The 25,396-nt window shown below is 40.4% G+C and overlaps 1 protein-coding gene across 1 annotated transcript in view; it reads right to left on the reverse strand.

Annotated features, from left to right (window-relative positions):
* Positions 1–19,976: 19,976 nt before the first annotated feature.
* Positions 19,977–25,396, reverse strand: part of SLC17A8 (solute carrier family 17 member 8) — a 28,468-nt gene continuing 23,048 nt past the window's right edge. Inside the window, exons 9-12 of the mRNA XM_065647056.1 lie at positions 23,802–23,934; positions 22,432–22,542; positions 20,930–21,057; positions 19,977–20,315 (exon numbers count right to left, since the gene is read on the reverse strand). Coding sequence (XP_065503128.1) covers positions 19,977–20,315; positions 20,930–21,057; positions 22,432–22,542; positions 23,802–23,934 — 711 coding nt within the window. The remainder of the gene's footprint in view (positions 20,316–20,929; positions 21,058–22,431; positions 22,543–23,801; positions 23,935–25,396) is intronic.

The following is a 25,396-nucleotide window of genomic DNA, read 5'->3' on the forward strand; positions in this document are numbered from 1 at the left end:
GGGATCTCAGCCTAGTTTGGGATCACTAAGTTGTCCATAACACAAGTCATAAAATAGACAAACAATAAACATAAATGAACAAAGCAATAAAAATAACAAAACCAGATGTGTCCCACTGTGATTATAGTTTTCTGAAGATAAATGGCTAGCAGGAACACTCAGAATAAATGGACATTTTCTTAAGAACTGTCAATGGATTCTAATAGTAATTGCTTGAAATATGAAACTCTTTTTTGCTTGTTCTAGTTACATGAAATAACTGAAGTCCTGGACTTCAAAAGATGCACCTGGAATCTGTACACAAAACTCTCAAACAAATTACATAAAACAAATATAACTGTTCCATTCTAGATTGTCCTCTATTCTCCCAATAATCACATTTAAAACATTTTCTGTTCCTAAAAAGATAAAAAAATTAACAAGCTGATGCACAAAATTAACTAGGTAGTCTTATTGCAGGAAAGACTCGGTATAAAAATTACACTTTCTTTTCCAGTGACACAGAGACACAGAAGTCAGCTTTCTAAGGACATATTCCAACAATGTCATCATTTTTTATGACCTTAACATTTTTCCCAAGGGGAACTCCTGCTGTTGTGCCAGTTTTATAGAGGAAATTACTTCTGTTTATATTATTCTTCAATAAAATACTAGCTTAATAAAACCCCCCCTTTTTTTTTTTTCTTTTTTATGGTCAAAAATCCATTAACATCCACTGAATAACTTAGGTGAGAAAATTGTTTTTATACTATACAATAGCAAGACCTATCAATTTAAGGAATCATTACTTACAGTCCTTTTCTGGAAGACTGCGGATGGCAGGATGTAAGACAGTTCTGCGTTCAGTTCAGTATCCTAACAATTCTCACACAGGAACATTTTTGTTTTGTTTTGTTTTTTTTAGGTTTAGCAGAAGCCTGTAGTGATAACACAATGAATCAAAGCTTGGGCTCATTGGCTCAGTGCCCTAGTGGACAAGGATTACTCATTAACAATTCTTTCTTTGCGAAACTCTCCAAACACAGGCTGCATTAAAATGTTGCAAATCCCAGTTTGACCCTCAGCACAGAGATCTGAGATGCTCTTTAATACTCTGTCTGGGTGCAAGGGGGAAGTGGGCTAAAAAAGTGGGTTGAGAGTACCTTGTTGCTGATTATAACACTTTTTGTATACATTTTTATGACAATATCTGTCCCACTCAAGGAGCCCAGATATCATTCCAAGACATATACTCGACTTCTAAGTATTTCTGTTGTTCTTTAGAATTTTGAGGGCAACTGAGCATCATGCTGAGTACTGAAGAAGCAGAAAGGGCTACAAATTATTATACAGCATCATAGGGATTTGGGGACATTAAAGTTCAATTCCTGGATCTGCCACACTCTCTAGCAAACTGCATCGTTTTGATTTGGGCTCATTCCATAAAGATTTAGGCATCAAACTGTGGGGCCCTTAACTTTAAACCTAGTGTCCTCATGCACTTTTTGTGCACAAGGGGAAGAAATTGGTACCTGTAGATGGTGAATTACATCTTTGGTGGGCTGCACTGCATCTGAAAATGCTGATATCTTGCCACTGACAGAAAAGGAGCCTTGAACCACTACATCCCTGCTTACCCAGCAGAGGAATTTGAAGTAAAGTGGAATGAATCCCGGGTGTTCTGTTTCAACATCCCACCTACACAACAAGGGTAATAATTTCCTTGTTTGCATTGCTAAACACATCCAGTGGGGATGATGTGATCTGGCAGTGGTATTGAGGCAAATTCCAGCCAGAGGGGACAGCTAGCAACATCACTCATGGTAAATGAGTTCATGTCTGCCACATAGTATAGGCTTTCCGTCCTTCTCTACATATTTACACTGTCTGATTAAGAATGAATACACAGAGGCCCGAGCTGTACCTCCTACTCCAGAAAAGAAAGCATTGGACAGCAAACACAGTTCTCTGTAGGAGAAAGGTGACAGCTACTGGCCTTGAAGTTATCAAGAGTAAAATTCCCTCTTTTGACTAGCTTAAGAGAAAAAAATAAAAAAAATTAAAGGCTATATTCATCCTCAAGCTTATCTCAAGGAAACACAAACTGTCTTTCTCTTTAAAATGTAATTAATAAAGGGTATTTCTCATGTGTTCTTTCCCTTGCAAATTCACTTGGTAGCCAGCCAAACACATGTGGTATGACAGATTTCTGAGGAGATCAATGATGCCGTAAGGCTGACACTGGACATTACCCCCTTGGGAGCGCTACTATTTTCAGAGATTTTTGCCTACAGTTCGTTCCAACAGGCACTGGCCATACAATAAGTACATTTACATCCAAAGTGCTCCCAGTCCTCATTTCTGAATATCTGAAAGCCGTCACTACTGTAAATGATGAGATTTCTGTTTTACAAAATTCATATTTAGCAAAACTGACAAAGTACTTTCAAGCAAGAGAATTCTTCCAAAACAAGCCTACCCAGAAGAGACAGGTGATTTCCACAATTCAAAACATGCCAACTTCCCATCTGACACTTTCCAGTAAACGTCCACTGCAGTGGTGCCTAGGAAACCCATGCTAAAAAAACCTCCTCTCTCTTCAGTCATCCTGAACCCAGTGATGGGATTTGTCCCTTACCAGCTGAAGAAGTAGAGGCCAAGTAGAGCCAAGAAGTCCAACAAATGTCATATTATGTCTCATGGAGCTTTCTATCTCTTGGCTGCTTCTAAAGACCTTAAATTCCTTTTTCAGCATTCAGCCTCCTGCAGCATTGGTCCTAGACAGTTGGTGGCATAGAGCAGTTGTGTTTTAGAAGTCTCTAGAGACCAACCTGCAATAAAGGTTCTTCCTCCAAAAGTATTTTCCTCTGTGTGGATGCTGTGTGTCAGATAGTGAAGAGCTCATTACAAAAGAAGCAGAATTTAATACCCCTATTCACTAACAAATTTGTTACATTAAAATACTTTTTCTTTCTCTACAATAATAAAGAGGCAAGTGGCAAAGTTGTGCTTTGTCCACTAATCAATACTTTCAAGGCATTGGTAAAAGCAAAGAAAGAATCCAGATGATCAAAAGAGGGGATGTTGCCTGTAGCAACAACATGTGGCATTATGAGTTCAAGCCAGGTATTCATATTTTATTGTGTCTGATGTGCAAATGAAAATTGAACAGAAAGAAATTAGAGCAAATCAAATATATCTTCTGTAGCATTACAAGACTACCTACACAGCATCAAGGGAGAGAAGAGGAAAAGAAAAGATGCAAATACAGTTACCTATAAATAGAATGTCTTTTCTAAAATAGCATTACAAGCTGTAATTTTTAAGATTTCAGAAACTTAATTGACATCCTAAAACTTCTCAGACAATACTAATGTTACTTCTGTAACTGACAAATAGCACATGTTCTAAAATACATTCATGCCATTATCAGTGCAAATACATGTTCAGTTACAAAAATAGGGACATAGACAACATTCAGGGCTAGAAATCTGTCCGTCTAGAAAATACTGCTTCATAAAATCCATGAAAGAATCGCAAGTTTTGTCATAGCTCCCATTTGCTCTTCCTCCTGCTCCTCTGGCTTTTTTCCACACTTGCACTGACAAGTTAGTGTCTTGGCCTCAGCCATGGAAAGGCAAGACAAATCCTGGCAACAGAGAAGTTTGTCATCACAAGTGTGGATGGGAAAATCTAGCACAAAGGGAGACAGGAGGAAAGGAAGAAAAGGTAGGTTGGTCATTTGTCTTCAACATTTCCTTCTCTTCACACTTCCACGAACGCATCACCACACATTAAAAAAAAAAAAAAAAAAAAGATACACCCACAAATGAACAGTACCTTCTCCTTTTTGCATAGAAAATCTTGTCAACACCTGTGCAACTTTCACCTGCAGCTTTTCTTTCACCACTGCATCACCCCTTATTCATCATTGCTACACAGAGGACACCCATCATCTACGCCACTTTGGATGATGGTCTGTCTCCGCAGACCAGCCATTTCTTACTCTCAGAAAAATCACTGTTTACCTCTAATGCATAAAGGAAGCTTTTCATTTCTTGAAGGACAAGCAAAATTATCACCAGCTTACAATAAATTTTATCGTATGAAGATAATTAAGTAATCTTAATAGATAAGACTGCTTCTATACTGGCTAAAAAAATAAGAAAGGAATGGGGTGCAAATTTCAGTGAGTGAACTCCAGTAGCTGATCATCTTTTTTTTTTCTTCTGCATTTCAAAAGCAGAGGAATAGCTCCACTTTTAAGATTAGTGTATCTTATTCAATAAGTCTTTCATTAATCAGAGCCACTTTGCTATAAGTTGCTCTCTGATCATTCAGTTTCCGAACAGGACAAAATTTGTGCAACAATCCTATGCTGTGCCCTGATGAAATCCAACGTTCTGTCTTTATCACTCACATATTTAAAATGGAGTGTCATGAAAGGTAAAATCACCATGGAACAATCTGTCGTAATTCCCCCCTGATGTCAGGCAGTCAATAGTTAGCCAACATGCTCTAGCAAGAGCATATATGTTGTTAACAAGATACCATCTTACACCTGCCTGAGTGCAAGAGCTCAGCATATGTGGAATCAGCCATAGTATCAGATACTAAACTTCACTATGGGGAACTTGGTCTACCTCCCTCTAGCTGACCAACTGAAATTCAGAATGTGTTTTTCTATTAATAAATTCTGCTTATTCCACATTAGATTTCTCTCATTATTTTAAGTGTTAATTAAGGCACTGATATTACATACTTTTTTTTTTTTTTTATTCCTGCTAGGGGTTACAAGTTTAAAAGCTCCTAGAGGAATCATAGGTTTAAGTTAAATATGTTAGTACAGTATTAGCTGATAAGAAGTTATCCTAGAGGCCGCAGAGTAAATATATACTTTATTCTTTCCATTTTTTTCTCTTGACATTTTGATGTTATACAGTATAATAGTGATTGAGTTCAATAAGGGTTCGGCTTCATTTATACAAATATTTGGAGAGATAAAAATATTATGAAATGTTGATCTATTCCAGTAAATGGATGCACTGTCCTTTCATTAATAAGTAGTTCTTTTAAACTAAATGTCAAAGGTGATGAGTGAAACATTATTAAAAAATAAATACTGGGATAATTTTAGATGGGCTTTTGAATTGCTAAAATAGTCACACTAAGTAAATTCATTCTGTGAACTTTTAAGCCTCTGCTTGATTCTCATACTGTGTCTAGTGTCAAGAAAAAATATACATTTAAAAGGACCAGTTGAGTAGATAACGAAACTATTTATTTCAGTAGGGGAGAGGGAAAGTAGTCTAGGTATCATATGAACAAACAGCATAAGCCACTGGAGGTGCAGGAGGAGCCTCTGTAATGCCATCTGGCAAGCCAGAGTCACTGTTAGCCTTTTAAATCCTCAGTTTTTGACTTTATTGTTCTAGAGGACACTCTACTGTGCTCTGAAGCATTGCAGGCAGATGACTGCTCTCACTCCTTATCAAGTGTGAGGGCTGCAAATCAGGCATCAGACCCCGGACAAGTACTCAGAGAAAAGTCCAGGGGAACCACCCCATCCTGCCCCAAAATGTCCATGACCACCCAGGGAACTGGGGGACATCACACACTCAGCAGCTGATGGAAAGCTCATTGCACCTACCTATCCATCCAGGAGGAGAGTGAATATCAGATTTGGCCACAAGGAAACATGCAGGACTCAGTGTGGAAGAACCTGCCTTCTTCCTTCTGCAAGGAAGACAGCTGTACATCAGGGAGGAGCTGGAACAGGGTTGTTCCCTGAGGAAGCTAAGCCAGGAGCTGAGGACAACCCCACTATCATGGCATAGCCCTACAGTGCCTGAGTGGGGCCAGAGTGCTGATAGCAACATGCCCAGAGAAGGCAAGAAGGCCATCTAGGGTTCAGCCAAGAGCAGCAGAAAGAGATAGGGCCAGATGCAGGACTGGAGACAAGCTATCCGCAGAATCAGCCTGAGATTCACCCAGGAGACAGGGCAGAGACAGCCTGGAGATAAAACAGGCTGTAGCTTATACCTGCAGTCTACCTGTGAGAAATCCATCAGCAAGCCAGGACATAAGGAGGCAGCACCAAACATACCTCTCTCTTTTTGCAGCCAAGGACTAGAGGTCCAGGCTTGAGCTTAAATAGTATCCTGAGCCCGTGGGCAGGGTGTGTGGGTGGCCCCAGGTGTGGCCGATCAGGGCTGTTAAAGCCTATTAGTGTCCTCAGGCCCCTAATGTAGAGCAGCTCTCAAGGATTTTGTTGACTCTTTCTTCTTCCTTATCCAGAATTTGGACAAATGGTGAACACACTTCTGGTTGCTTGTGGGAGGCAAGAGAAATAGTAGCAGGACTAGAACCTTAATGTCCAACTTACACTGGAAAGGCTGAGATATCAAAAACTCTATGTCACAAGTTCAGCTGAAGAGTACTCATGACTCCACACAGCTAAGGAAAACTGAAAGGGGCTGGAAATTAGATAACATTGGGTCCTGGACATAGACATTACCGAGCTCAAAAAAATGAGAAAATATATCATATTATCTTTCAGTTACCTGCACCTTAATTCCAATAAAGTCAGCCATGACTGTGTTGGTGGAGGCCTTCTCACCTCATTGTGGAAGATATCGGTAGGATAACTGGTGCACAACTCCTAGGCATGTTACATCAAAGAGCTCTGAAATGGCTCCAGTTCTCCTCAGCCATAGAGGTGCAAAAAAAGCACGAGGTATTTACTGCCATAATTAACAGTAACAAGCAAGTGAGCAGGCAGTGCCCCTGTAGTGGGGGCTAAGAAACACAGGGGTGAAACGGAAGAGAGTGGGGAAGACCACAGACAACTGGGCAGAGGATCCTTATTTCAGGTACTAGGGCCCAGGTCAGTCAGATCATCCTCTTGGTTTCCACCTAGGAAACAGTTGGTACTGAGGAGAGAAAGAGATCTGAAGACCAAAGAGAAGTGGGGTGGTTGAAGGGGAAGCTAAGGGGATGTTATACAATAGGTCTTGAGAGAATTAAAGAATTTAGCTTCTTTTCCTTCTTTTCCTGATCTTCAGGTTACATCATTGCATTCTGAAAACAAATTGCTTCCCTTTTTGGAGGAAATAATTAAATGCAATGTAAAGTTAATGAAATTCAAATAATACAAATCAAGAAATGCAGAGGTTACTCATGTCATAGAATTATTAACTTGGGCTCACTCTGAAGAAGAGCTTCATTTATCAAAACCTAATCTGATTACCCTCTTTGTCCAAAATTGGGTCATATCCCAAAATGTGAATCATTTGCATTGGCAGATCCCTCATTTATCTCAAATCTCACTTGGCGGATACATTCGTGTTCCCATCTCATCCAACAATAGAAAAGGTATAACAAAAACAGCTTATCTAGAGAATAGTGATAAAGTAGATTACACACAGGGGAAATTTGTCTAGTTCTGTTTCTTGTCTTTAGTGACACGTTCTACTAAACCTTCACAAGGAAGGGGTCTTACAAATTCATGGATTTCATGCTTTAACTGCTTCTTTAAATAGGTGTGTAGGATGAAACAATTTATGTGAAAAAGGGCAAAAATCAGTTCAATGCATGACAGTTCACATACTCAACAGCATAAGCTGTTGTTCCTCTCTCTGCACTGGCTCCTCACAAGTATGGAGCCAAATTAGAGGCTTCTATTCTTTCCTTCAAGCCTTCCTCAAAATTGCATCAAACTAGTGGGAGACTGTGGCTATAACCCTCTGCATTTACAAGGCTTCCCCCAAAACTGGTATTTCCCCAAAGCAATGGAGTTTCCCACTCAGAGGAAGAGCCATTTTCATACAGGAGACAGCCCTTTCTCAGCTGCTAACCGGTGGTGTAATGAGTTCTCAGGAGCCTGTGGGACTGGTCCCTGTGTTTCACCAGCCCATTTTAGCCATATTTGCATTTTGTAGGCATAGAAACTGATTACCGACATGGCAAATGGGGAAAGAAAGATGTTACTCTTACAGAAGCACCGTCTAGGAAGTTCTTCAGAGCAAGGGCTGGACTGAGCAGCCAGTACTGGCATTAACTCTTCAGTCTGGTAGGAACTACCAGAGAAATGTGCTCCAGCAGGAATCAGGAGCCCTCAAACCAATCACTTTGATATACAGAACTACTCAGCAAAAACATTTTCAGCCCACACCAACCAGCCCCTGTGTAGTATGGAGAATGGAGTTCCAGTTTCTGATGTCTTCAATTTGAGTGAAAAATTAAAAAAAAAACAGCAACAATGACTGATAACTAAGGAGCTGCTGTTCTGGTTATTGTGTGGACAACAGCTGAGTCTTAGCTGCAGCAAACTTCTACGTGATTGGTTTTTTTGGCTAAAACATATGTGTGTGTCTGTGCGTAAGTGTTGCTATTTCTACACAAAGGAAGCAGAATCTGTGCATATGGTTAATGAAGAAATCAATGTCACTGACAACGGAGGGGCAAAAATCATGCCCTATTCTTTTTGCAGTAGTCTTTCCCCTGTAAGATCTGATGATGATAAACACAGCAGTAGAAGCTGATGGGAGCATCAAAGGTACCAAATACAGGAGCAATAGCATGATTATTAGATATAACTAATGCTGTTCTAACATTATTAAACTGATGACTTCACACATGTAATGCATGCTGCCAGAAAATCTTCTTCATGGAAACACAAGGGGATTCCTTCCTGTATGCATGGAGATTACCCAGATACTAACAGATGATTCTGTATTTCAGATTGTGTCTCATTAATGTGCAGCCAGTAAACACATATCCTGCCAAATAAAAGATTGATAGAAGAAAAAAAAAACCACATGTGGCAACATTGGTTTTGAAAAACAGAAAATATTTTTCTCCTGGATATGTGAGGTCAACCTGGAAATGTACATAAACCCTGGAACCGTATTCTTTTTTCTGCACATCCAATGCATTCCAGAGAGGGCCAAGGAAGGGTATATCTAGCTCTTACCACTTTCAATTTACTCCAAGAAAGATAAGTCAAAATTGGAAAATGTGAGGGAACTGCTATTTAAGTAAGTGATCAACTGTAACCTTGAACTATGTAAGACCTCAATGTCACCGCTACAGCATGATAACCTCTATATTTAAAAGTGTGTGCTTGAAGAAACATCAATTCTTAAATCTTTTGGGAAAATTTGAGAAAGCATAACACAGTCATGTTCTGAAGTTTATCTAAAAAACAGATTTACCAAACATACACCTCTCCTGTGACTTTAAAGATTATAAAAAAAATGCCTGAGAAAGATGATAATCAATAAATATCAGAGATTGTAAATAAGCAGTAGAACAGACAAATATAACCGAAACTGAAAATCTTAGTACTTCAAATTACATACAAACCAGAGAACTATATTTTATACTTCATACTTCCTAAATCTCTTTTAAAACTAGCATAGTTGATACTCATTTTATCAGTTTAATCATTGACTTGTTGCTTAACCTGTCTTGTTACTTAGGTCTTTCAAAGTCAACAGATAATAATATGAAATAAATAAAACCTTTGTCACTCATTCCTACATCAAGTTTTACGTAACTCTCCTAAATATGAGTTGCAACAGAAACCTTTGAACAGCATTCCAGTAAAATGGACTGTATTACAAAGAAGCTGATAAAGTCTTCTTTGGAATATTGTCAATTTATTCCAGGAATTTAACTGTAAATAACCAGATAGTTTAGGCTTCTTGAATGTAATAAATCTCTGTTCTGTAAATATACTGCTCCTCATTTTTTCAAGTGGAAAAGCTTGATCTATAATGGCCCGGATATGGTTCTTCTTTTTTTTGAGATTGTCAGTAAACATGGGCAGAGACATTATGTTTTCTGTAACAGGAGTGTCAGCCAACAGGTGCTAAAATGAAATGAGACCTTGACTGCCTTTATACCTGACCTTGGATTTTTTTCAAGGCAATAACTGAGGTGTGAAAAAGTACTGTTTTCCTGTACCCACCCTTGATCCCTCCATTTAGTATCACAATTTAACAGTATTTTATCACTATCTATTTCATAGTGCAGAGTTTTATAAATTAATTAAAAATTTAGGCTGCCTCCATTTTTCACCTTTAGATGGTGGATACTGACTCACCTCCTGCTGAAAAATTACCTGCTCCCTAATGCAGCATAGGGCCGAAAATAAAATAAATTAGATGTCTGTGTGCAATTGCAGGACTCTGATCTCATTGGGATCACGGAGTCACAGTGCGATAGCTCATACTACTGGAGTGCTGCCTTGGGTGGATATAGGCTCCTTACGAAGGACAGACCAGGTCAGCAAGAAGGTGGAATTGCCCTGTACACAGGAGCAGCAGAGATGCATGGAGCTCTGCCTTGGGACAGAGTTTGAGCCAGCTGAGAGTTTGCAGGTCAGGATTAGAGGCAGACCAATGAGGGCAATGTTGTGGTGGTTGTCTCCTAAAGACTGTCTGAAGAGAAAGAAGTAGATGGGACCTTATTTGGACAACTGGAAGAAGTCTCTTGTGTGCAGGCTGTGGTCCTCATGAGCAGCTTGAACCACTCCAATATCCACTGGAGGGACAGCACAACAGGGACAAGCAATCCAGGTAGTTTCTGGAGTGCCTTGTTGATAACTGGTAACTAACTATGGCTGATAACAAGTGACAAAGGAGCTGAAAAGAGGACATGCTCTGCTGGATCTGATTCTTTAAAACAAGGAAGAACTGCTTGGGAGTGTGAAGATCATAGGCAGCTTTGGTTGCAGTGACAATGGGATAGTGAAGTTTAAGATCTGAAGAGGCAGAAACAAGGCAAAAAACAGGATCATAACCTTACATCAGGAGGGCATACTTTGATTTGTTGAGGACTTGCTTGGGAGAATCTCACAGAATATGGCCCTGGAGAGAAGAGAGAGGAGCTGGGTTGCATTCAAAAATCACCTCCTTCAAGCTACAGAACAGTCCATTCTGAAAAGCAGGAAATTAAGCAAAGGCATCAGGAGGCACCCATGGATGATCAAGGAGTTGCCAACTAAAATCAAACATAGAAAATAAGCATACAGGTGGTAGAAGCAGAGTCAGATGACCCAGGAGGAATATAGAGCATGCAAAACATGCCAAAAGCCAAAGCTTACCTGACATTGCATTTGGTGAGAGATGTGAAGGGCAACAAGAAAGGCTTCTACAGGTGTATCAGCAGAAAAACAAAACTAGGGAAAATTTCGGCTTGCTGCTGAATGGGGCAGGGGACTGGGTGATGGAGGACGTTAAGAAAGCCAAGGTGTTTGATGCCTCCTTTCCTCAGTTTTCTACTGGTGAGACCAGCCTCCAGGAAACACAGGTCCCTGAGACCAGTATGAAAGTCCAGAGCAAGAAAGATTTACCCTCCATGGAAGAGAATCAGCTTAGGGAACATCTAAACAGATTTGACATGCACAAGTCCATGGGTCCTGACGGGATGTACCAAGAGTGCTGAGGGAGCTGCTGATGTCACTGTGAAGCCACTTTCAGTGGTCTTTGAAGGGTCACAGCGACTGGGAGAGGTTCCTCATGATGGGGAAAAATGCGAACATCACTTCTATATTTAAGAGGAAAGCAATGAACCTGATAGACTTCTACAACAAGAAGACCAGCTCAGTGAACAAGGGGGGAGCTTTAGCAAGGCTTTCAGCCCTGTCTCCCATAACAACTTAATTGACAAAATGATGAAGTACATACTAGATAAGGACACAGTCAGCTGGATTTAAAACGGGCTAAACTGTTGATCTCAAAGTTTTGGGATTAGCAGCATGAAGCCCAGCTAGAGGCAGCAATCTGTGGTATATCCCAGGGGTTAATAATGGGACCCATATACATTCATTAATAACCTGCATGATGGGAGGGAGCATATCCTCAACAGCCTTGCGGATGGTACAAAACTGGGAGGAATGGTCGATACACCAGCTCATTGTACTGCCATTCAGAGGGGCCTTAACAGGTTGGAGAAACAGCCTGACAGGAAACTCACGAACTTCAGCTAAAGGAAATTTAAGTCTTGCACAAGGGGAGGAATAATGCTTTGCACCAGTAGACACTGGTGGGCTGGAAAGCAGCTTAGCAGAGAAGGCCCTGGGCATCCTGGTGGGCAACAAGTTGAACATGATCCAGCAATCTGCCTTCAAGGCAGCCCCTTGGGCTGTATTGTGAAGAGCATTGCCAACAGGTCAAGGGGGATGATCCCTCCCCATTGGTCAGCCCTGGTGAGACCCCTCTGGACTGCTGGGTCCAATTCTGGGCTCCCCAGTGCAAGTAGGATGTGGACTTACTGGAGTGAGACCAGCAAAGAGCCATGAAAATGTTTAAGGAGTTGAAGCACCTGGCGTCTGAGGAAAGGCTCAGAGAGCTGAGACTGTTCAGCCTGGAGAAGGCTCAAGGGGGTTCTCATTGATGTGTATGAATACCTGACGGGGGGAAGAAAATGAAGCCAGACTCTTCTCAATTACAGTACAAGAGACAGCAGGCATTAATTTAAATACAGGAAACAACATCTAAACATAAGAAAAAACTTTTTCCACTGCGAGAGTGGCCAAACGCTGGACCAAGTTGCCCAGAGAGGTTGTGTAGTCTCCACATTTGGCAATATTCAAAACGTGGCTGGACACAGTTCTGGGCAACTGGCTCTAACTGACCTTGCAGGGGGTTGGATTAGATGATCCCCAGAGGTCCCTTCCTACCTCGACTATTCTGTGATGCTGTAAGAAGTGATGTGTTGTGGAGTAACCGAATTAATCTGGGCACCTTTCACTAAGACGCTATGTACAGAAATCCAGCTCCCTGAAGGAAATATAGCATCAGAAAATAATTTAAAATGTTAAGCCTACTCATGCTATGGGAAGCAGACCAGGTGCAGAAGCTCAGACTATCCACAAGTTTGACAGATTTTAGTTACTTATCTTTAGCTATTTCATAGTTTCTCGGGGGAAGCACTAATGAAAATATTCATGAAGGAAATGCTATGCTTCCTAGAAGGATTCGTACCAAGCATTCCTGATGAGGAAATCTGCATGTGTAGTGTGTTGGGTTGGAGGGTTTGCTGAGCTTCAGCTGCTGCAGTAATTTGATGGCTGAAGGAAACATCCTGTGATTTTTTTCAAACTAGCACGTGCCTGTATCCTCCAAAACCAATCCCAGCCATTTACACAAACCAGAGAACAGCCTGTTAGAAAACTTCTCCTACACGCATTTTTGAGGAGGCAGATTCTTTTGTTAAACTTTGAGGAAGTCTTTCCCAATACTTGGCACAAGTCAGCATCATCTCTTCTCTGAAAGACATAAAATTGCCCAAGAACAACTTCTAGATAATCCTCCTGCCTGAGCCATGGCATGAGAGAGCCAGCAGGTCGGTGGGCTTTGGGCCTGCCCTCACCCCTGCCTTATGCATGCTGCAATTTCTGGACACCCTGCAGTGTTAAGGAGGAGAAGAGCCACCAGAGCTGGCTCAAGTCATTCAACCTCCTGCATAGCAGGGGTTAAAAATATGTCCTTCCCTTCCGCACATGGAGGGGGCTAGGTGTAGAGTGGTGCATGGGCCAAAGGTAAAGCTTAAGAGTGCCGAGGGAGGGATGGACTGGGAGCACTGGGGTGAATGGGTGCTCAGCTTGGGACGCAGTTTAGGAGACAGGAGGAATTAACTGTGGGCTGCCCCTTGTCATAAGCAAATGCAATAGCAGAGGGTGCCAGTCAGCAAGGGGCATTTTCAGCTGCTCACAGCTTTTAATGAAATTGAGATAGAAGTAGTTGCTTGGAAATACTAAAACTGTGGATAAGGAATGCAGAAAACAACTTAGAAACACTGGCTGCTTCTCATGCTCTGACAGTTCCCGTAACTGATGCAGCCAACAAGGATAAGGGACAGGGAAACTGACTGCAGTGTCCCTCCCAGCTTTGTCAGTGACTTTGCCCTCCAGCTCTGTCCACATGTGACGTTTCCCCTTGTGCTCTGGCAGAGCAGAGGGTGCAGAGCAGCCCAGCGTGGCCTTGACCTTTGGCCAGCCAGGAGAACACCGCAGATACCTGCCGCAGACCGGCTGCTGCAGCTGCTGCTGTGACCAGGAACTTCAGCCGAAAATGTCCCTCTTTCTGGCCTGAATAAAAAAACAGGGTGTTTGCTGAAAAAACAAACTCTTGCTATTATTGACTCTGTGTTGCCTCAGGGTCTCGTGAACCATTCCATGAGTTAGCAAGGGTCAGGAGAAGCCACATATGAAAACAACAAAATACAGATTGAAGATTAGAGTCCACTGCAACTGCAGCTCTTTTCTGTACCATGCCCAAAGTGCTGTAACAGGTAAAGCTGCAGCCAGTACAAAGCAATGGGAAATGGGAAGTGAAAGGTGCAGGACAGGACATATTGCATTCCTGTGCTGAGGGAAAACTTCCCTGCTGGGGTTGCTCCAATCTGGTCCTGCCTGCCCCATACAGCAGCGTTACTCCACAGGAGTAACATTACACCCATTCAGGTTGATTGTCCTTCACTTGTTTTTGTCCTTGATGTTAATGCCTTTCACTTCTAAATTCAGGTTATGTGTTAGTATTATGATTTGCCTTTTCCCACCATGTATCAGCAGGGACCCATACGCTGCTACCATTCCCCCTGCAGACTTCTACCAGCACGAGCTACAGATATGAACACTGTCAGGGCGTACAGTGGGACTCTCAAGACATACAGAAATCTTTCTTCTGATTCCATGCATTGGGAGGGGGCAGGGAGCAAGTGGATGGGATCAAAATCCCCTCCCTAAAACAAGACTAAGTCCCATTTCCCTTATCTTAATCAGCAAGTTTCTCTGACTAATTCCCTTGCTGCTCATTACAGCTACGCCCAGCAGAGAGAAAGTACCTGGCATGGTGCTTCTGGTGGTGACTGCCAGCTCCTGAGAACAGAGCTTTCATTATTTGGTATCTTAAATATTTCCTGGTTTACAAAAGTTTTTGTTTTCCTGAGGCTGGTGCTCCAAAGATTCATGAGACACCTCTGGGCAACCACAGCTACGATCTAACAGAGGTTTATTTTTAATTAGTTCCAGTGTTTTCCTAACACATATTTAATAAAACAGCCATAGCCTGCTCAAAGGAGCTCTGAATTTATTGTGCAGGTAGAACTAAGCCTAAAACAGGGAGCAAAGTAGATGCCAAAAGTTTGTACAGCAAGAGTCTGGGCACTGACTTTATTGAGCAGAAAAATGGGGTTATATATAAACAAATGTAGTCTGTTGGCTGCTGCAGATATGCAATACACTAATTAAATGAGGGGAAGAAAAAAGTAAAGTAAGTCAAGCTTTTGTTTTGATGGAGACTTAAAATACCCAAATGGTATGCTCTTGGGGATATATGTGTTGGCTTTTATTATGCTATTTTTAATGATAAGTCAGCACAAAGAAGTACAATCGTACTACATTTCTTACATAAATTTATTTATTTACTTATGGAATTTTTCATATAGAAGAGCTGTATAAGCAGTATAAGCAGTATAAACACTAAAACCAAAAAATGTTGAGATAAAAAAGGGACAATATTTCCTGTCACAGCTAAACACTGTTATCAAATGGAAGTTAAGAAATAACTGGTATCAGTATGTGAGTAATTAAAAGCATTTTTACTAAGATGCTTACCAGACTGTCTTCTGTGTGTACACACAGAGCTGCAGCAGTGTTAGTGGTGTTTTCTAACTAGTTGTGTTATTTAATCCAACATAAGAATTTGGGTTACATAAGAAAGTGGAGGTTTTCATCTCTGCATTTATTTATTCTTGATTTCATGAGAGTTAAGCTTTAAAATGAGACCTGAGTGAACTACCTGAACCTTGGGATGATGCAGAATATCAGGTCTTGAACCATCTTGTAGGTTTTTAGCTGAAAAATCCAGAGAACTCCAAGTTCTGTTTCCAGGATTGGGAAGCTGATTTCTTGTCCTTCCTCAGCCCTCTGTCTGTATTGACTCTTTAACTTGCTTTTTCTTTTTCTCCTTTCCACTTTTTGTACTTTTAACCACAAGAAATACTCACTCCTCTCTCTAAAAACTATGAATAGTTAAATAGCAGTCTCACATTAAGGTATTTAATGGAAAATAGGAAGAAAAGTAAGATAACAGGTTTTTACAAAGTTTTCCTTTAAAAATCCTAAAATTAATGACCAAACTTAAAGATCTCTGTAACTATCTGAGAACAGGAGTCAATTAGAAACATTAATGTGAAACTGTGACACATTTTGCTTGACTTTGAATTAATTTTTGCCTTACTACTTTCAAAATAATTATGTTACACACATGAGACTCCTTCTGGCACTTTGTCAACATCTGGATGCCCTTTTTTTACCCAGAAGTCAGTATATTCTTTTGGACCAAGTGATTATTTCCTTGGATAAGTTTCTACTCAGGTGAATTCTCATTGTTTCTGTCATTAATTTTTCCTTTCTCACTACATGGAAAATGTTGTTTAACTCTTACATAAATAAAAGAGGAGTATTAATTATGATTAAACTTCTGCTAGTAGTGCCTGGAAAACATCAGGTGTCAAGGAAATAAAAGCTTCAGCTTTCTTTGTTAAGAAAGATCAAGGAGTAACAACACTGAGCAACATACACCCAGGACTTACTGTCCTGCTTTTTCTCTTCTCAGACTTAAATTAATATTCTGTGGTCTGTCCTACCATTTCACATTATGGAGAGCTGACTCTTCCTCTAGCTTGCTTAAGATCTCTTTTCTAATACAAACCAAATTTTGCTTCCTTCTGCAATCAGAAAGCCATTTGCAAGTCAAACTCTGAATGTATGAGCACTGTCTTATATTTGAAAATATGAAAAAGTTATTTTGGACATAGGGACAGAAAAATATGCAGATAATACAATAAATGAAGTTTAATCAAGGTAATATTTCTCCTTAGAAAATATTATTTGAGTTATTGGCATTCACTATTGTTAGAGCTGTGACTTTTTTGGAGTCAGGTTGGGATATGCCAGCTGTTTGCCTGATTGTTTAAATGTTCCAAATTATAACATATTTTAAGAAGACGGTTTTAGCAGAAACACCTTCAGTGATTGTGTTATCTCAGACCTCACAAGTAAAGGCTGTTGGAGGAGCTTGCAGATAGATACATCCAGCAAAACTGGAATTACAAAGCCTGCTTGATCACAATAAGTTGGCTTTATTCTTGGTCAGACAGCATCATGGAAGCCACTGTGTAGATCAAAGAGTTGATTAAGTAACGAAGATTTCCAGGAAAGAAAAGTAAAACTAACTTCCAACCAGTGCTGATATTTACACTTCATGCAATGCACCTGAACAGTTTTAAATAGATGAAAAGGCAAGGGAAAAAGCCCGAACATCTGAATGTGATTGCCTGGAAAAGCATTGTGGTCTGTGCATAACTTCATTTAGTCAGAAATTACATTCTGCCTCTGGAAGCAGTTAAATTTAGAAAAGGAAGTGCTTATTTAAATGCAAAAGCTCATCTAAATGTTTTTGAAACATTTATGTCAGGGCATTAAATAATGCTCAAATGTCCATTGAAGTCAAATTTCCACTGAACTAAATCAGTGCAGTCTGCAGGTGCAAAATGATCCTGTGAAACTGAGCTCCTCACTGTATCACGTGTCATTTGTGACAGCTGTGGCACATGTCTGTAACAGTAAGAAATAGCAGATACATTCACCACAGAGGCAACCAAGCTCTCATGTGCCGGTTGGCCATTTCCCAAACTTCCAGGATGTTTGTAGTTCTTTGTCATAACAATGACATTCATTCCCTTTGTCTTCCTCTTAGTGAGACAGGAAAGTTATCCTTTATCATTACCGGAAAAATGATGATTCTTCTCAGAAAACATTGCTGTTTCTGGAATAGTCCATTGTCTGGTCCTCTCTTTAGTAAGGCCAGCTGATTCTCTTACTCTTTCCTCTTTACCAGATTATACATACAGGAATTCTTAAATTAAGTCCTTTCATAATACAATTTTCCCTATTAAGAGTTTCTATAGTAACTACATGTGATTGGAGAGGGAGGAAGAAGCTGTTTGATTTTTCCACGTGCAAAGAAGTGGCCCTCTCTCTTTCAAAAACTGTGAACATCACAAAATAATTTGACAGCAGCTGGTCCAGCTTCTTTGATAGACTGGTGAGAACATTTGACTCAGGCTCCTGACACTGAAATCCCCAAATGTTGACTATAACCTGCAAGAAATAAGATGTTTTCTTATACCTGTTCTAAATGTCAGTAGTGAAATAAGCAGACCTAATCTAAACTGAAGTTTCACTTTTGAAAAAAAAAAAAATTCTGTCCCAATGTAATAAAGTGATGATTTTTTTGTGAGTGGTTTATTAATAAACTGTATTGGGTCGAGTTAGGATTAAGCTGTACCATAACAATACCCATATAATGAAATTATCTGCTGATAGCAATTAAAAATCCTCATTGGAGTCAAACTAGGCATGCATCCATTCACCTTACTTCTCATCCATATATAGTCGTAGGTTGGATTTTGCTAGGTAGAAAAGGAACCAGAAATGTGAAAAGAGAATCAGCTAACTTCCTGGTCTACCTGTTTAATTACATTTGTAGGGAAGATAAGTCATCCATGGATTCAAATGAATGTACAAGTGTAATGCCACTCATGGTATCCAATTGCATTTCGACAAATAACAAAACATATTATAAATGTTCAAATCTCCTGTGCATCACAGTGGCTATGTATGGTACATGAGAACAATAACACTGAAACACCACAAAGCACATCGTAGGCTAGGCAGGATAGCTTTCACTTGAATTTAATGAGGCAGTACACATAATGAAAGACAAATTAAATCACAGCTTACTGAAATTCTCCATTCTGAAAAGAGTATTAATGCCACAATGAGTCTCTGAGTTGCAGCTAACTGCTTGAGATGATACAGCATGCTCCACTGTTTGATTCTAAAAATGGTAGAAAAAGGCTAAATCCACTATATATTGTCAAACATTTAACAATGGCAAAAGAAAATTACTTTCAGACATAGATAGTCTGTTAAGTCTCAAATGGTACGGTACTTCATTTGTAGCAAGAGCAAAACTTGAGGCATTGAAAAGTTACAGATCCAGAACTAAAGACTTTACTCTTGTAAGTAAGCTCATTCACCTAAATGAGGACTGTTGGTGTTGAGGCCAGGAATTCTATCAGTATAATACTAGAAAAATATATTTAAGTTACTTCACAATAATGAATTGAATGAGAAACTCAATCTCAACAGGACTAAGATTTCCTTTCATAAGGATTAATAATATTGCATCACTAACGATGATTTTGTGTTCAAAATTATTTCATGCCAGCACAAAATCTTTGTAGGGGAAGAAATCTCACAAGTATCCATTTTATTGCCTTATCCGGACTCTGTGGGCTATGCCTATAAAGCAGATTGTCAATCAGTTTGAAGGAACTGTTGAAGCAATACTGTGCCATCTCTGCTACATGTTCCTCTTCCTGTTGTTGAGTGACCACTAGTGATTAATTACAGCCTACCGCCATAAAACTTCTTTCAGCATGAGCTTGCAATTTCACATGGGTTAAGCGGCTCAGAAGCCTAAAAATGCAAAGCAAGGCCACTCAGGGCAGACTTTCATGCCACTGGAGCCACTGTAATTACACATATCACTGTGGAACCACCATCTGATACAATCTTGTCCTTTCTCTGTTCAGGCGAGAAGATGAGGGCACTCCTTGCTCCTACAGCCATAGGCTTGCACCAAGCAGGAGCCCTGCCAGGGCTGGTTGTCTCCTAATGGGTCCTCCCAAGGCAATACGATGGCTGAGCAAGGATTCAGTATCACTTCTCCCAGTCCCATTGTTGTTAGCCCTCTGCCATACTATTAGAAGGGAACTACCACCCCTTGCATCTAGCCACATGGCCAGGTGTTACGCAATTGAATAAGAAAATAAATATGGATACCAGATGATCTGGGGCAGCTAGGTAGAATGGAGGGATGGGAGTAGCTGCTATACAAACCTTACAATTTCAAGTATTATGACAAATCTTGAAAATTTCCATTTTCATAATGGTAAGAAGTCTGTTCTTCCATGTCTTGAATTACTTGCTTTCGTTTTCTCTGTTCCCTTCTCTGTGCTTCACTGTTTTGACTGGTAGCACCGTATGTTTTCTTTGGACTTACAAAAGTTTCATTGTTCATCTCTGTTTCTTCAGCTAGTTCATCCTGATCAATTATGCCACATTTCTCTTCATTGAGGTTTTCAGGATCAGCCCATTCCTGCTTCTCCCCAGAAGCAAAGATAGCGTAGAATATCACTCCACTGTAATGCACCAGGGCTGCAATCAGAAAGACGTTTTGCCATTCTTCCCGGGTCTGAAAGAATCATGTAGGTCTCATTAAGTTTGCAACAAAAAGAAATATTACTCTCTGAAGTAGACCATTAATTAGTACATATTGAACAATGACTGTCATCAGTGTTTTATTCCTGATGTTACAGATAGAACAATTTATGAGTCATTGTGAAGATTTTTTTTTCCTAACAATGGCTAATAAAATAAAACACAGGATTTTTTTTTCTCACATTGAAGTTTCTCTCTTGCATGTGAAATATTCGTGAGCTGGAAACGCAGGAATTTCTTTAGCAACTAAGTTAATCTTGTTGTAGATAAATCATTGCTTAGGAACCCTACCAAAGATGCATTGTAGAAGAGTTTCCCAAGACCTATAAGCATTACTCAGTAGTACGGAGATACTGCAGAGATCCAGCCTCTGGTGGTATAAAATAATATCTCCCTACACAGATAATTAGTTTATAATAGCCAAGAATCTGACTCCATGATATTGCAGAACTGAATGTTCAAAACAAACAAGACCTAAAAACAGCTGCAGAGATCAATGATGAGATGGAGTTCCAAGAAAGCTTTGAAATGCCTTAACTTTTGTTGCATTACCTAATCCTTATCCTAGAAAACATGAAGAAAGGTTACCTTATGTTTTGTCATTGCACCAACGATGAGCGGGCACACCATGCCCGACAGCGTCCCCACGCCGTTGGAGATCCCCATCAGAATGCTGGCGTAACGTGGGGCTATGTCCAAGTGATTCACATTAAATCCTGCAGCAAATGAGAGACAATGGTCAGCTCTACAGATTTGCACTACCAGGCAACAGGGCTTTCAACAGCTGTTCTGGCCAAAGAAGCTTCAAGAAGATAGGAAACCCTATTACCATCTATATGACAAAGAAGGGTAGTATTTTATTGGTGATAAAGATGGAAGATATGTTGCAACTCTTTATTCCTTTTTAAAACCTCCTTTTTCCCCACCTGTGGGGATGATGTTGCATAGAACATACAGTTTGCTTTGGGCTTGTTTAAAGTATCTGTTCAGCAAACATTTGCAATTATTGAATTAATGCCTCATGTTCATCAGATATCTGATATATTTTTATTTAGGTAGTAGTGGTTTTTAATACATGTTTTCCAGTACTGTAAGTAGCAGTTTAACAACATTATGTATGTATGTATGTATGTATCTATCTACAGATATATATAAACCAATAGAAAAAATAATTACCCTTACTGTAGCATGTCATCTGGGCACATATTTTATTAAGAAATAAAAACAAACAGTGAAAATCAGATCAGATAATTATCTTGCCTTAGGTAATGAAAATTAGCCATGTGAGCTATGGATGATCACAAGAAAGGATTATGAATTCCAATTCCATAGGATTAAATACAGTAAAAAGCTGAGTACTGGGAAAATGCTGCAATAAAAATTGATTGATAGGAATGGCCTGCTATGCAAGCACCTCATAACTGAGTAGCAAAACTACTTCCCATCTGCATAATCCTGAAACAACTAAAGACCAGCAGTTATTCCGCTGTTCAATTTTGCTCAATAGATCCATCTTCTTGGCAGTCTGCTAGCTGATGGCCTTCTATCTTCATTAAAAAAAGGGGGTTTTTAATAACAACAGCACTCTTGGAGCTACAAAAGTCAGTCTGAAACTGGTGAGACCCATGAAAAGGTTAGAAATGGCTGTTCTGGAGAAGGGCTGGTTACAGGACATGACAGAGAGAACTGACCTAGAAAGCAGAAACTGGCAGCTAGGGCTGGGAGCGGGGTTGCAACTGATACCCTTTTAGCAACTATTCATTCCAGAGTCTCTCTCCTTTTAGGGATACTGTTTATGCAAGAAGAAAAAGTGGCTGGCAATGTAAAAGTATATTAGAAAATAACAGCACAAAACCGATGTAAACCAGAATCAATAAAGAGCAGGTTCTTTAAAAGCTTCATGTCCTGTGTGCAACATGTTTCATAGATACTGAAGTTAGCTATTTCTGATAGAGGAAGAAATAGGGAATATCCCGTAAACAGCCACATTAAGAGCAAACAGAATAATAGAAATGCTGAGTAACAACAGTGAGGATGATAACATCACTTTTATCACTAATAGTAAAACCAATAACAAGATTAACTCTTACCTGAAATTGCGAAGCCGCTGAAGCCTACTGCTAACACCAGAAAAGAAATAGCCACACCTTTTGTATGTGAATAACCAACCACCAAAAGCAAGGTTGCTTCCATGCCAAATCCTTCAAATAGAACACATAAGAATAAATTACATTTGAATTACTATTGGTCACAGAGATACCAATAAGGTCTAGTCAGAGTAGCAACTTAAAATAAGACGAAATCCTTTCATATCTTACAGCTATTCTTGAACGTATTTGGCAGCTTTGTGGATTCATGTTTGAGAATATCCTTTTTTTCTCCTCATTGCTATGTAAGTGACCCAGGAAACTGGTGGCATTAACTCACAGAGCAACACAGGGAAACTATGAGAAAGTGACTCTGTGCAAAGCACTGAAAAATTCACAAACACACAAATGTGGTAGAGAAAGAAGAAAAATACTTTTTGCCTCCAATCTCTTGTGGTTGAGATGTTCTTGGCAAATGGAGCAAAAGACCATTTTTCAGACAAGGGTGCCACCAACACAATAGGACAGCCCTGGGTATCACAGGAAAGTTCCAGTCTCTGCCATTACTGCAAATTAGTATTTTCTAGTACGTAATATTACAATCCTTTTGTTTTGTTTTGTTTTGTTTTTAATGGCACTGTAAATGCACCCTGAAAGCACAATGACTCTGAGTATCTGTTCTATCTGCGTAGCCAAGCTGCATGGCATCTCTGACTGCAGGCATCTCTGTTTCAGGCAGCCTATGTCATCCATAAATAATGTAAGCCAGGAACTGGCAGATGACAGCGGCGCCATAGGCTATCTGCCTTGAAATTTTTGCTCTAATTTAGTATCTTCCTTACATGTAGATGTTATTGATGTTTAGTGACTGAACTGGAAACTAATTATTTTGTGCTAAGTAAAAGTGAGTCTGTCTGTCCCCTGTCTTTTTTGGTTTTTTACCCAACCCTTACAGCCTAAACTTGCCAGTGGGTTCTGCTGGAAGTAGCACCTTCCCATGTGCCAGTTACTGCAAGGCTGTATCCACTGGGAAAGGGTCTCTCCAGCACCACGGTACGTGGTTAACTTTTTCTGTAAAAGTTTGCAGGATGAGACCCATTTGATCACACTAGTCTTCTGGGCCCCCTATTGCTCTTTTAATTTGTAACCGGGCTTCGTGCCTCCTCCCTTTTTAAAACATGCTTATATGAGCAAGGATTTACACCATGAGGACATTTACCATCAGCTCTCCATTAAATGCTTCAGATTAACCAGCTGCAGATGCAATCGACAGTAATTTGCCTCTTGTTACAATTAAACATGGACCAAATTATGATATTTGCATCTACTGCAGTGCACAATTGAAAAATCAAATTTTCAGAAACCAATAGTACCTCCACAGTTCATGACCTTCCTTACAGTGGTAGTGGTTAAAATCTTCCTGCTCCGTAAGAAGTCGGCTAGCTGCCCTCCAATGGGTACAATGATTGTCATGACCATGTGGGGAACTGCCGACAAAAGGCCAACCTGCAATTAGACAAATGAGTGTTTAGGGTTTGTGTCCTTCCTCAAGGGTTAGGGGGAGGAGAACCGGAACCATAACTTTTCTTCACCTCTTCTTCCCCCGCCTCTCCCACTGGACACATTTTTATTCTGGATCCTTGTGTGGGAAGATTGTCGACTTTTCCTCCAACAGAACCTGCAACCAAGACCTGGGTGACCTTAGGATGGGGTGACTTTAGGCGCAACCTCTCTTGGCAACCTCTGCAAGTGCTTGGCGACCCTCAGAGTAAAAAAGTGTTTCCTAATGTTTAGATGGGACCTCCTGTGTTTTAGAAAGTTCCTGTTGCCTCTGGTCCTGTCACTGAGCATTACTGAGAAGAGCCTGGCTCTGTCTTCTTTGCACTCTTCCATGAGGCATTCGTAAATACCAGAGAGATCCCACTGAGCCCTCTCCAGGCTAAATAGTCCCAGTTCTCTCAGCCTTTCCTTATAGGAACTAGAGAGGCTCCGGTTCCCTAACCATCTTTGAGGACCTACATTAGACTCTCTCCAGTATGTTCATGTCTCTCTTGTACCAGAGAGCCCAGAACTGGACACGGTACTCCAGGTATGGCCTCATCAGTGCTCTGTAGAGGGGAAAGATCATCTTCCTCCACTTTGCCTAATGAAGCACAGGATACCATTCACTGTCTTTACTGCAAGGGCACATTGCTGGCTCATGTTCAACCTGGTGTCCACCAGGAGCCCCAGGTCCTCTTCTGCAAAGCTGCTTTCCAGCTGAGTGGCCCTCCAGCATGTACTGGTGCATGGGTTTGTTCCTCCTCTGGTGGAGGACTTTTCACTTCTCCTTGATGAATTCCATGAGGTTCCTCCAGCCTGTCGAGATCCCTCAGGATGGCAACACAACCCTCTGGCATATCAGCCTCTCCTCCCAGTTTTGTGTCATCTGCAAACTTGCTGAGGGTGCGCTCTGCTCCATCATCCACATCATTAATGAAGATGTCAAACAGGATCAGATGCAGTATTGACCCCTGGGGCACACTGCTAGTTACTGGCTTCCAGCTAGACTTTGTGCTAGTGATCACCACCCTCTGGACCCAGCAATTCAGCCAATTTTCAATCCACCTCACTGTCTGCTCAATCAGCCCTTACATCAACATCTTCTCTATGAGGATCTTACGGGAGATGGTGTCAAAGACCTTACTGAAGTCTAGATAGACAATATCCACTGCTCTTACCTTGTCTACCAGGCCAGTCATTTCATTGTAGAAGTTTATCAAGTTGGTCAAGTGTGACTTTCCCTTGGTGGATTTTCCACCAAAGGGTTATTACTGTTTCTGTTAGCTCTGGTATTTATCCCAGATATGCAAAAAGACTATTTGGTGGAGTTCCAGTGATCAGCATGTCATCTTCTAGAAGCTTTTCTTTGAAGAAGTAATTTAGTGAGAAGTTTGAGTTTGTTTTTTTAGGATATGCAACTTCCTTA

Source organism: Caloenas nicobarica, chromosome 1 (genome assembly GCF_036013445.1).
Source record: "Caloenas nicobarica isolate bCalNic1 chromosome 1, bCalNic1.hap1, whole genome shotgun sequence".
NCBI lineage: Eukaryota > Metazoa > Chordata > Aves > Columbiformes > Columbidae > Caloenas > Caloenas nicobarica.